Source organism: Schistocerca piceifrons, chromosome 5 (genome assembly GCF_021461385.2).
Source record: "Schistocerca piceifrons isolate TAMUIC-IGC-003096 chromosome 5, iqSchPice1.1, whole genome shotgun sequence".
Lineage (NCBI taxonomy): Eukaryota > Metazoa > Arthropoda > Insecta > Orthoptera > Acrididae > Schistocerca > Schistocerca piceifrons.
This window is the reverse complement of record NC_060142.1, coordinates 501,978,826-501,991,655: the sequence shown is the minus strand read 5'-3', so window position 1 is coordinate 501,991,655 and position 12,830 is coordinate 501,978,826. Positions and strand designations below refer to the sequence as shown.

Here is a 12,830-nt window from a genome sequence, read left to right as displayed (position 1 = left end):
TATATGGAGCACTCAACATACACTAATTGTCTAACTTGATTTTAAATTTATTCTATTTCATCCTCGATAAACAATGAAATTCACTTTCACTCTTGATATAGGTTTCACTTTCCTTAACATTCTTAGATTAATCTGAAAGAGATTCAACTTATAGCTAATTTACTGTTGACTATCTTATTCCTACAGTCTCAGCTGTGATAGTTTCCTTACAGGTTAAAACTAATTAGGCACGTGAAGATGAATTTTCTATAAATTAACGTATTGGCAGTTGACAAACTTTATAGCAGGAAATATCGAGGGCTTACACTGATGTTTATACAGGAGACACAAAACTCACTTGCGATTAGTATGCAAAAATTTAATCACGTGTAACAGTATCTGCATTATGGTACGTAATGGACGTATATATTACTGTTTGTGTTCGTCCTTTACAGCAAACATCAGTTAATAGATGTTGCTGCGAGCTGCACAACACCTTCGGTTTAACCACCTCGCACTGGCACAAATTTCATTACGGTAGCCACCTATGCCGTGTCCCTCACTAAACACACGGTATATTCCAATTGCAGATGGCTCCGTACACATCAACCATGTGTACAGACAGTATTCAAAACAAACAAATATCTTAATACTGCACATGAGCTCCCTTGCTCGATAGAGGTACACGCCTATCAACTAACTTAAAAACTTATTTTTTAAAAAAAAACTCAGTCTTGTAAATGCAGTGGACATCAGGCAGTGATGTATAAATAAAAACAAATGTTTAGTTGCAGCACCTTCTGTGCCTGGAAAACACGAAACGCTCTTCGTGGCGAAATAACACTGACGTATCGAGCACACGTCGACAAGAGCGATATATTCACTTAAGTAGTACAGTTCCGCATCTTAATCCTATCTCTTCTTGCTCATGCTCACATTAAGAAGAAAATTTGTACTATGGAAGGAAAATGTAATTTTACTGACGTTGGAAACGTCAAGAAGGAGCAAGGGTGTTGATATCCAGAGCTGGGAACCTCCCATTACCGTCTCCGTGTAGGCTTTCATCATCTGGACTTGCGTAGTTTGTGCTGCTATCACTAAAGGAACTTTCGGTTATATCCTTTGTATCGATCGTTAGGGGCTCGACTTCTCTTGTTAGCAGGGTATCTGTCGCCGAGGACTCAACGGATTCTGTCCAGTAAGTAGCAAGACCATTTTCTGTTTGTGACTGTGTCGCAGATCCAGTGGTTAGTAACTGGTGATTGTTGCCTTCAGAATCTGGAGACGGTGATTTCGTGGTGTCCGTATATATGAAGCTTGCATCAGTAATTCCAGTGACTATATCATCTTGATTGACAGTATCATTGTTTTCGATTCTCTCCGTCCATTGTTCAGTGTAATTACTCGCAGATAGCGGTGTAGTTGATTGGACACTATCTGCAAAAGTTGGCGTGGAAACATCTGTGTAGATTGAATTACGTCCAATATCTCGGTATTTTACCACGTCATCGTCTTCTCTGGAGTCCTGTTTGGTGTTACTGAACTGAACTGACGTAACATCAGTTACGCCAGCTACAATTTCTGACGTCATTGGAAAAGCGGCAGTAACTGTAGGTGAAAATGAGGTGTCATGGTCGGCCGTTGTGCTTTCAGATTCTGCGAATGAAGAGTGCCATGCAGAAGGACCTTCATTTCGGTCATCTTCGTTGTCCATGGAGGTGATCAGTGGATCAGCAAATGGAGATAAAGTGGTCTCTTTATGAAAATGGGCTCTCTCGCCCAGTAAAGAATTGAATGAAGTGACCGTCTGAATGTGAAACGGACCAGAAGAAGCGTAGTTTTCTGAATCCTCAGCGACTGAAGTGGACTCTGTCGTAATTTCGTCTGCAAAATAAGTAAGATAGGTGGTAGTTTCATGCAGATGACTACCAGGCTCGGTTGAAGTACTGTCTGTTACAGTGTTATCTGAAACTGCTGGTGAAGTGATGTCTCCGGGTGAAACCGTATTCTTATCTTCGGGGAAAGCATTTGCTGTTGATGCAGTATCTGGAAGAGAGCTGTATGTGAGCATTTCTTCTGCTGAATTTATACTGGAGGCAGATACATAAGGGTTGGGTTCTGTCGTTGTGCTGACAGACGATTCGGTATTAATGGGTTCCAATCTCTGGGTCGGTGATGTTGCTTCATTAACCCGTGTTGTAGGCAGGTATAAGCTGTCGTCAAAATTTACTTCGTTCGCTTTTAGATCGTTCTCTTCGGGCTTGATTGTCTGAACCGTAGTCGATGATAAACCTTCTTCAGTCACCTCGACTGCAACAGTGTCAGGATCAGTAGCCATTTCATAACCCAAAATAGAATTTGAATCACTTACAGCAGTGTCATTGACGTCTGAATTCTTCGGGGTAGAAGGTTCAAGAGTCTCACTTTCCGTCACCGTTTCTGTCACTGCCTCATTTGTGACCGGTTGCTGAGTTTGGTAAACGGTTGCCTCCGTGGTGCCGTTATTGGCCGAAGATTCTATAGTAAGATTTTCTTGTTCCTCTCCTGATGCGAAACCCAACAATGCTCCTTTGTCGCCCTTTACTGTGTACGAGTTGCTAACATCATTAGCCGCATCAGACTCTGACTCAGACTCAGACTCAGACTCTGGCATTACACTGGACACACCGTTGTCATATGTTACTACGTCATCAATGGTTGAGAACTGTGAGTATCCTCTGTCATCTCCTTGCACCTCAGTCACAAGGGCTGTGGTCGACAGATCTGGGACTACAGTCGTATCTGCTGTTCGAAATTCATCAACTGTCGGGACAATGCTGGTCCTTCCTCTTGAAAAACTCGAATCAAATTCTGACTGGTCGTCAGAAAGATCTGCGAGCGACCCATTCACAAATTTTGTTATGTTTCTTCCGTTTTCTTCTGTAATGGGACTTGTAGTTGGAAGTGAACTCTTATCAGACAAATTCCCTTCAGTCGCCTCTGAATCTAGACTGTCAGTTTGTGTTGCCATAGTTTCGTAAACTTCGGTTACACTTCCAGATGTGACTCCTATCCACATGTCAGGGACATCAGTGGTAGCCAGTGCCTTATCTGTATGCACACTCTCCGTGAATACATTACGCCCTTGAATGGAAGTAGTGCTTTGCTCGAGGTCCACTCCGGAAGGCACTTTGGTTTCTTCGGGTACTGCAGTTGTCGCTGTGGGAAGTTCAGTTTCTTTGATAACGGCGCTGTAAATATTCTGCACTGTGGCTGCGATTGCAGTAGCAGGGTCTTCTGTACTAGCATGGGTTGTAGTTTCGGATGTGGTGTGATACTGTTGCGGCACTGTTTCTGCATTCACAGCATCTGCGGGAGGCACTGTCACTTCTTCTAGTACTGCAGTAGTCGCAGTTGGAAGTTCAGTTACTTTCACAACAGCACTGTACGTATTCTCTACAGTAGTTCCGATAGTAGTACCAGGGTCTTCCGTATTAACCTCGGTTGTAGTTGTTTCGGATGTAGTGCTAAATTGTTGCGGTACTGTTTCTGCATTCGCAGTATCCGTTGCGATCGGCGTTTCTGTTGTCAAAACTGCATTTTCTATGCCAGGAGGAATGGCGGTATTCAGTTCTACGTTTGTATGAGTTGCTTGCTCAGTAATGTTTGGCAAATCTGTCGTAAGTGCTGGCATGAACTCGCTAGTAACATTGATGTCTGTGTACACTGAATCGATCTCATTCGCCAGTTGGCTGATGGCCTTTGTCAAATTATGCAGTACAATGTCTGTGACAGAAAAACGTTGGTTCTCAGATCCTGGTGCAGTGCCCTCAGCAGTTTCAGTGCTGGTGGGTTCCGTCCAATCTTCTGGAACGGTCAACTCTGGCAACAGTGTTGCCATCTGGAACGTTAGCGATGGTTCAGTTACTGTTGCGGTTTCTGCATAAACCATGGTTGTCGACTGATCTAGTACTTCTGTGCTGGATTCGAGAGTGGCTGGAACTTCACCCGGTCTCTTTGTAACAGAGAGAGGCAATTCCGTGGTGTCAGTCCTAACATGCTCACCACAAAGGGAACTAGCGTTATCCTTTGCTTTTTTCCCTGGCTGCAGGGAACTCAAGTGCTCATTCGTAGTCATTGATTCCCCTGACATACTCGAGCATTTCATTCCACTGTTCTCACCATCCAAAGAATCGGATCCTTTCAGCACCAGTCTCCCACCGCTTTCTGTGGTTGTTTCTGGGTAGGTCGTTTCTGTGAAGGTCGTTTCCGTTTCCGCTTCTAATATCTTCGTTACCATTGTAGTGTTGTCTTCGGAACCTGACTTCTCAGGTACAGAAAAAGCAGCAGTCTCTGTCGTCATAGAGGGCTGCAGGAATGTATTCCCGTAATTCTCCGTAATTCCCAACCGACTGACATTGCCTTCGCGACCAACAGATACAACAGTCTTTTCTATTACTGTCGTAAAAGTGGATTCTTTAGTTGTGTCTGTTGTTTTAAGATCGTCACCATAAGAAACAGTGTTTCCTCCCAAAATAGGTATTTCTGTTTGAGAAACGGTATTCTGAAGATCGGATGCCGAATCACTGGTCAGTTCACTCGGCACCTCTGGCGTTGGAAGCGCTGTTTCAGTATCGAATTTCACTGTAGTACTTGCGACTCCGCCATTAGATTTCTGACGAAGCACCGATAGTAGTTTCTGGAGACTCTTGAGCTTGGAGGACTTGTCATTGCCACGGCCTCGCGCCCTGGGAAAGAAGAAAGTTTTCCTCGTGGTGGTACTGCTCTCCTCCAGTGGGGACAAGGAGGTATCTACTAGTGAATCTAAGGTTTCCCCCACTTCGTTTCCTAGACTGTCGTTCTTTGCCTGAAACGTAGCTGTTTCTTCTGTGGTTATAGTGGGTCTGTCTGTGGTCACATTCTGAACTTCCTCATCCTCCACTGTTGAGGCAGTGTTGACACCGAAACCTTTTATCACTTTATCTGCCACTTTTAGTGAGGCATTGTAAGCCTCTGTCGCTTCTTTCACTGATGTTGTTGGTATTTCTGTGTTCTCGTCTGCATAGTCAGTTTGTTTCTTGTTGAACCTGCCCGTCGACTTAAGTAAGGATGGTTTTAAACCAGAAAAGGGTCTCCTGTTACCGAAGAGTCCAGTTTTCAAAGGAGCTGTCGCTTGAGTATCATTAACGCCTTTCTTCACAGCACTCGAGGGCGTAAGGCGAGGTCGACCCCGTACACCTTGTCTAGGTGTATCCTTGATCCCAATTTTTCTCGGTTCACCAATTGTCGGCCTGAAACGTGGCGGTTTAAATCCTTTCGGCAGTTTCCTGATTCCGTTAGGAGCACCATCGTCTATATTCGGTTGCAAAGAGGAAGTAGCAGCTGCTGCGGTAGTGGTTTCAATTTCGTCTGCAGTCGTTTGGCCTGGGGTGGTATCTGCTGATGTTGGTAAAGTACTGATTGCAATTGTTGTTTCACTGTTGCTGCTGCTCTCGACATTCTCAGGTGCAGGTGATACAAACTCGTTTTGAGATTTCCTCAGTAATGTTGGAAGAGGCCTTCTCATTTTTAGTAGTTTGTCAAGGCTGGTCGGTTTCCTGCCCTTGAGTCGCGTCCCTTTTTCCGATATTGTTGAGGTCTCGGCTTTTTCATCTTCTGTTAAGTTCGACGAAATCTTCTTGAGAACAGGTAACTTTGGAGGACCTCTTATTTTTGTTACTGTCAGAGGTCTCTTAATTTTCTTCAAACGATCTTTACCCTTAATTGTGGATGGTGCTGGAGAATCAGTTGAGGTGTTATTGTCCACCACAGACATATTCAGAAAACTCGCTGATCCACCATCTGAAGCGACAGGACTCTCATTCTCAACCGTGTGCTCGTCCAAGGACTTGTTGGTAGCTGTCAGCTCTTCAGTTACGTTGCTCACGTTATTCCGTCGAAGGAGCGATATCGGTTTTCTATTTCTCAGTGAGTTCAGCGTCCTCGATTTTACAAAACGGTCTGAAATATTTCCAGTCGGTCGCTCGCTGGTAGTACTCACTGTAGATGCCTTAGTCCTTCCAGAAGTTAGGCCAATTCTATTAGGCTCAGGGGTGGTTTTTCGTTGTTCCTTCGAATACTTGCTTCCGAGGCCGACTCTCCTTCCAGGGTGACGTCCCTTGGCTCCTCCAAATTTTGGAGTGAATTTTTTTGACTGGCCTCCCTCATCCTCTGATACGGTGTTGCCAGTGATTTGTGTAGTAGACAGATTGCTGGATGATGTGGTGGGCATGTCGATCCTTTCTACAGTCGTTCCCTCTGTGATAGTGTCCCCCCTTTCTGTTGGAGTGTAAGATGTCAGAGATCCTGCAGTACTACTCTCCTCCTGAAGACTAGAGGGGGTCGTAGGGGAGGTGGGTTCTGCTTGAACAAATGGAGTTACACTGGGTGTTACGGCTCGGCGGATACCAAAAAATGGGCGTCTTGAACGTGAAAGCACTCGTCTGCTGGTTGTGGCCTCTACTGTGGTGCTCATGGAGGGTGGAGCGCGAGGTTTAGGAACTTCGGGTACCACTGAAGTAGTTCTTTGTGGCGTTTCCACAGTTGTCGTCAGCACAGTTCCAAGTCCCTCACCTTCAACTGCCTTCTCAGAAGATCCAACACCTGTTTCAGAATCGCTCAACAAAGGCCTCCTTCCCCTGACTCTAACTTTACCGACATGTTTTCTTCGACCTCCTACAAATGTTTCCTCCGATTTGGAACTGCTTTGTGTTGATGGTTTGTAACTCCCGCTGTTGGTCGTGCTGCCTTGCTGGTTCGTTGATTCTTGTTGAGGTGATGATGGACGCACACGCCTATATCCGCGTTGGTTGCCTGACGCTTCATCCTCCAGAAGTGAAGGCTCTGTGGTGACAGCATTCGTGGGAACTGGACGCCTTCTCTTATAGACTTTAGTCTTGCGAAGGCTGTCTCTGACCTCCGTGGTAGAAACTGCTGAAACTGTGATGGTATCGATGGTGACAGGACGCCTTCTCTTCTGGACTCTGACAATGGTGCGCTGATCTTGTCCCTCGTCTCCTCTTGGCGAGACTGTAGCCTCTGTACTAGCGTCAATAGGCCGTATTCTCCTAGAAACACTAACCAGCCGCCGTCTTCCTCTAGGTGTCCTTGCAACAACTTGAGGGGTGGTCGTCTCGAGCACTTCATAATCACGGGCAGCACGAGTATGTCCATCCAGCTGTACCGTCCGCGTTAAAGGAGTTTCAGCAGTAGTGCTAAACTGTGATGTTGAAGGACTCATGTATTGCTCTGGCTGTAGTGTGCTTCGATGTTTAAAGCGTCTTCCAAAAAGAGATCTGATACCGGCTGCTCGAGGGCTGGTCCGCCGGGAATCGAAGCCAGATGCGGGCGCTGTGGAAGAGAGAGTCCATCGACGAGTACTCTTTGCAACGTCTTCTTGACCGATTTCAGTTAGCGCTGGAGGTCTGTCAGAGACTGAAAGGTCTATAGAAAGAGGCGATTCCGTGAGTCTGTTGTTAAAATCTTCTGAAAATGGTGACTTTTCACCTGGGTTGTTTCTACCAACGATTGGCTCAGCTGTGGCCGATGTGAGTATTTCCTTGAAATTAGAGGTGTGCTCAGAGCCCTCTGTAGCAGCTTGCGTTAAGATCGAAGCAGTCGTTGAACTAAAGGTGAGAGGAAATGTCACCCTGGATTCCGTGGAACTGCTCTGTTCATGGTTTCCTCTGAGTGCGTAACGGTGCTGTGGCCTTCTGAAGACAGGAGCATAGTTGGATGTTCGATTTCTGCTGCTCCGTTGTGTGGTTCGAGTCCGTGATCTGTAGGGCCTGCCTGGTGGGGATGACGAACCGAATTCTTGGCTGTCCACTACGTCAACAGAAGGCTGGGAAGGGGTTGTGCTACTGTACGTTGGTCCTACCACCTCGGGAGATCTGGAACGCCATCTAGACGGTCGCCTGCGCCGGTTGAAGTTTGGACTCTCGTTCAATGCCCCTTCATGAAGCCGATCCTCTACCAGTGTTCCGAGGTGAGCGTCGTCGGCAACTGAAACAGAAAACCCAGTTTGGTAAATATGAACATGATTTACACATTCAAATTTTTACCCTGTAATAAAGTGTGTGCTAGTGTGAAGCTTCCTGACACGTTAAACTGTTTGCCACAATGGTGTCCTCGCTTTTTGCGTGCAGTATACTCTTACTTTATGTGCTGTCCGGTCATGAATTTTCCTTCGAAGCTTCATCTCGACCCGTAACTCTCTCCTACCTTCCTAACTTCGTACACGCTCCTGTATTAGCAATTTCTGGGGAAAGAACATAGCAGGGAATAGCTCAGCCACAGCCTAGGAACTCATAATTCAATTTGTTAGAAAATTTCAGAACATGGTTGACTATTTTGATGGATCTTAATTATGTGCATCTGTAAATATGCTCTGGATGACACTGTACACTGAGTGGTGCAAGGTACATCGTAACAATGTATTATCGCTTTGCTGTCCTCATCCAAACGCGAGAGAAAAATAATACGGTCTATATGCTTCTGCAGGAGTCCTAATATTATTTTATTCCCACGATCCCAACGAATGATATACGACAATGGTCGCAGAAATGCCTCTAATACCCGTTATTCAGTGTTACGTAACATGGTTTCGCCAAAACCATCTGTTTTCCTTCCAGATATGCCCATTTCAGTCCTCGGAGCGTCTCTGTTACATAGTGGTACGGGTAATGCCGATCTGTAACGATCATAGCAGCACATCCCCGAATTCTTTGGGTATCCGCTGTCACGCCTGCATCCCAAATGCTGAAACAATAATCCGGAACTACTCACACTAGCTACACGATTTCCTTACAGGTGCACTGCTCTTCCGCAGAATCCTTCCATTCGCTATCTTACTACAAACTTTACGTATTCGCCTCATTTCATATCACTCCTTACTATTAATCCTAAGTACAATGGTGTGCAAAACGTAAGAAAGAAGGTAATTTTCCTATGATGTGTCACTGCCAAGAAGCATAGCTCAATGAAACTTGAACCATACGTAGAAAGAACTGGTACAGTATAGTACAGAAAGTAACTAACCGATTTACGAAATCAGACGAACAGAAATGGCACTTTTATTCAAAGATAATAATTACACTGAAGTCACTGCAATTCATACAACTGGTGAATGTACGACCGTGTTCAACGACAGTGAGGTTAGTATGCCCATGGCAACGTTATGCCTCCCCACAGTATGATACGTGGATCACAAGGACGATCATGTTCGGCAATGTTTCTGGCTGCATTACGTGATACCAGCTCTCGTCATAATTGAAGGTACGCCCGGCATTGTCGAACATGATCGTTTTGGTGATTCAGGTGTCACGGTGTGGAGAGGCATACTGACCTCCAAATCTGAAGAACAAACAGTTATTTGCTGAGTGGCTCTAAACTTTGTTTCTTTCGGCGTTAATTGGCCTTCTGTTAAAGTTTTATTTTCATTCTGTACTAAATGACCATCTGAAGATGGGCAGAGCTCTAAATGCGCTGTGAATAATAAATAGGTCCAGAAAAATCCAGTAACTATTATTTTGTGACAAACTGGCTATTTTGAAGTCATTTTCATCATAGTAAGTGTGGAGTTAAAAAGAACAGGATACAGTGGTCCAGCGCCTCTTCAGAAGCCACTCGTTTTCGTAGTGAATACTTAAGTGATGCTTTAGTGGGTGTAAGGAGCGACGGGAGTGGACAGTGAATGGCTGAAAACCAGTGATTTGGAGTAAGGAACCACACTATACCCTGTGACAGTACGATTAAAGAGCTGTGTGTGGTGAATGCCTGGTGAACGTTGCCTGACTTCATGTGTAATGCTAATAGTGAAGTACGGAAGAGGCAATGTTACGGTAGAGGGATGTTTTACGTGGTCATGGTGCGGTCACTTTACTGTGCTTTATAAAACGCTATGTATGGAAGAATGTGAACTCATCTTGCAGCGTTGTGTACTGTGTTCGGAGATGGTGACTGTTTGTATGAGCATGACAATGGACCCTCTCAATAAAACAGCACCTTTTAGGCTATGGTTTGTGAACAATATCAGGCCTGAAAGAGACTCTCCTGCCCAGAGCCCCGACTCTAATCCAATGGAACACTCCAGAACGTCGACTTCGCTTCAGGCTCCAACTTCTGACGCCACTACCTTATCTGGTTTCGGCTCTTGAGGAAGAATAAACTTTCATTCCACCACAGATATTCAGACATCTCATTAAAATTGTCCCCAACAGAGTTCAAGCAGTCATAAAGGCGCCGGCCGCAGTGGCCGAGCGGTTCTAGGCGATACAGTCTGGAGCCGCGCGACTGCCGCGGTCGCAGATTCGAATCCTGCCTCGGGCATGGATGTGTGTAATGTCCTTAGTTAGTTAGGTATAAGTAGTTCTAAGTTCTAGGGGACTGATAACCTCAGAAGTTAAGTCCCATAGTGCTCACAGCCATTTGAACCATTTTTGAGTCATAAAGGCGATGGGTGGACTCATCCCATAACGTCCACTAATAGATGTCCAGATACTATTGATCAGATTCCCAGCAGGCTCTGGTGAACATCTGGATCAATACTGCACGATCGTGTCGCAGATGTTGAAGTTCTTAAGTTATATGAAGGAGTATACCTAGAGTAGTCAAGATGAGAGAAGACGTCTACAATGCTATGAGCATGTTCTTAGAGCAGACGCACAAATGTTGGCAAAGACTGGTTTTAGTTTGAAAGTTCATGGTAAATGGCCAGTAGTACAATCTAGGCAGATTACTTGCCACTCTGCACGAAGAATAAGAAGAAAAGTAAGAAGTATACGTCTACATTCGCATCAACACTCTGATGGCCACCTTATGGACTGCAGTGGAGGGTACTTCGGGTACCAATAATGTTTCACCTTTTAATCTTCAGTCATCGAAAGGTACGCCGAAAAGGAGAGTGTCAGTACGTCATGTGTGATATTCCCGTCATGGTCATTCCGCGAGATGTAGCTAGGAGGGAGTAATCCTTTGCCTGACTCTTCTTGCTACCTACAACCTCTAATTTGTACAGTAAAGCTCTCGATGAACATACGAATAATATTGGGTCTTTCCGTGTATTCATCCGCTTTACGTCAAGTCAGTCGATGTTAAAAGTCAACTGCCAAGCCCTGCACCGTATGTCGATCTTCCTGTACTTCGCTACAGTTTTCTAGCTTTGTAACGTGCTCTTGTATAACACATCACCCGCAAATAGCCACAAGGAGCTTTCGACCTTACCCACGAGATCATTTATACTGTATCCAGTACAGTAACGAATCAGTACACTTCATTTGGATGCGACCGAAGTTACTTTGACATGTGATGAGTTCTATCTGCTAGGAGTTTCTGAATTTAATCACAATCCGCTGGTCCGCTAGTCTGTAAGCTCGTATTTTGTTCGCTACAAGACAATTGAGAACTGTAGCGAAAGCCTTGCAGAAGCCAAGCAAATCGGCATCAGTCAGCGCGTCGTTGGATTCCACTGACGAAAAGAGCGATCTGATATTCACTGTGTTTCGATACAGTCCACATGTCCTTGTTCTGGAAGCAGGCAGCAAGCGCCCTTCGCTATGATGCAAACACTGATTTTCGTAAAATAGTATGAAGTTTGATATATTAACTTGTGTGTTCTCGAAGCTTTTCCTTTGTGTGCCAGTCTTGGTAAAAGCCCCGACTTGTTTTTTGTTTCACAGCGTGGGAACACTGTGGAAAACTGACAAAATTGCGTTTTATTTCTTCCAATCAAGTCAAGTGATTACAGAGGGAGTGGAGTGTATTGCCGTTAGGTTTCTTCCCAACAGCCGTAATCAATATAATATCACCAAATTGTGGCAACCGACGCTTTAGAGAGCCCGAAACAGAAATCCGTAGCATAATCATTCCTTCATTAAGTAGAGTCGGCTGACTTAAGTATACGCCGCACGAAAGACCTCATCAGCATTTTCTGATACAAGGATGCTGTTATTAAAACAACATCTAGCCATTGCTTTCTTTTTTATGCCTACATCATCGAAAAAGTGCAAAGGATTAAATTTTTTTGGTTTCAGTGGAAAAAACGGGCATTATAGACGGGTGAGCCTTTGATATCAGAACCCGTGTGATTACTTGGTATTCGAATATTCAACTGAAGCCTCTTTTAGATTATTTACGTCACGTTTAGTACATAACAGATTCACTTTCACAATATCTACTACTACTTTCGCAAAAAAGCTGATAAAACAAACTAAGTAATCTCTGGTCTTTCAAAGTAAATGCCTGGAGAATTAGAAGTCTGTTAGTCTACGGATTACTATCAAAATCTAAGCAAAACAAAACAATGTTACATAGTCGTTTTATTCAATGAAAGAAATAAACAGAAACAAGAAAAACAAGAAACATTTCAAACATATATCGAAGGAAATTTGTGGACGCTGTGGTAAGGAGTTGAGTGCAACTTATCGAAATGCAACATTTTTTCCTTCTTTTTTTTTTTTTTTGGACTTTTCGGAGTTAAACATCAGTTGACAGCCATATAAGCATGGAACGGTAGCTGTATGCTTTGCGAGAATTGTGTGGAAAGGAATTAGCTTTAGTCTCGACGAAGAACGATTCCAGTATACCTCTGTGGTGATTCACTAATACTACAGAAAGACAAAGCCTAAGTTGTCTGAATGCAACTTAAGCTCATATCCAAAGAACACGAGTACTGCGTGAAAGGCATTTGATTTAGATTTATACAAGAGAGTTAACGGCGGGGGACAGGGGGGGGGGTTAAGGAGTAGGGAAAACGTCGTGCTAAACAGAATTGACTTGCAGTAACTTACATGAACGTGCTACTTTTCAACTAAGTTTCGTCACACTTGGTACGT

At 44.4% G+C, this 12,830-nt stretch overlaps 1 protein-coding gene across 1 annotated transcript; it reads right to left on the bottom strand.

Annotated features, from left to right (window-relative positions):
- Positions 1 to 973: 973 nt before the first annotated feature.
- LOC124799113 (serine-rich adhesin for platelets-like) lies at positions 974 to 7,237 on the bottom strand. The gene has a single exon (XM_047262651.1). It carries the CDS (start codon positions 7,235 to 7,237, stop codon positions 974 to 976), a length of 6,264 nt encoding a protein of 2,087 aa, XP_047118607.1.
- Between the last annotated feature and the right edge of the window lie 5,593 nt (positions 7,238 to 12,830).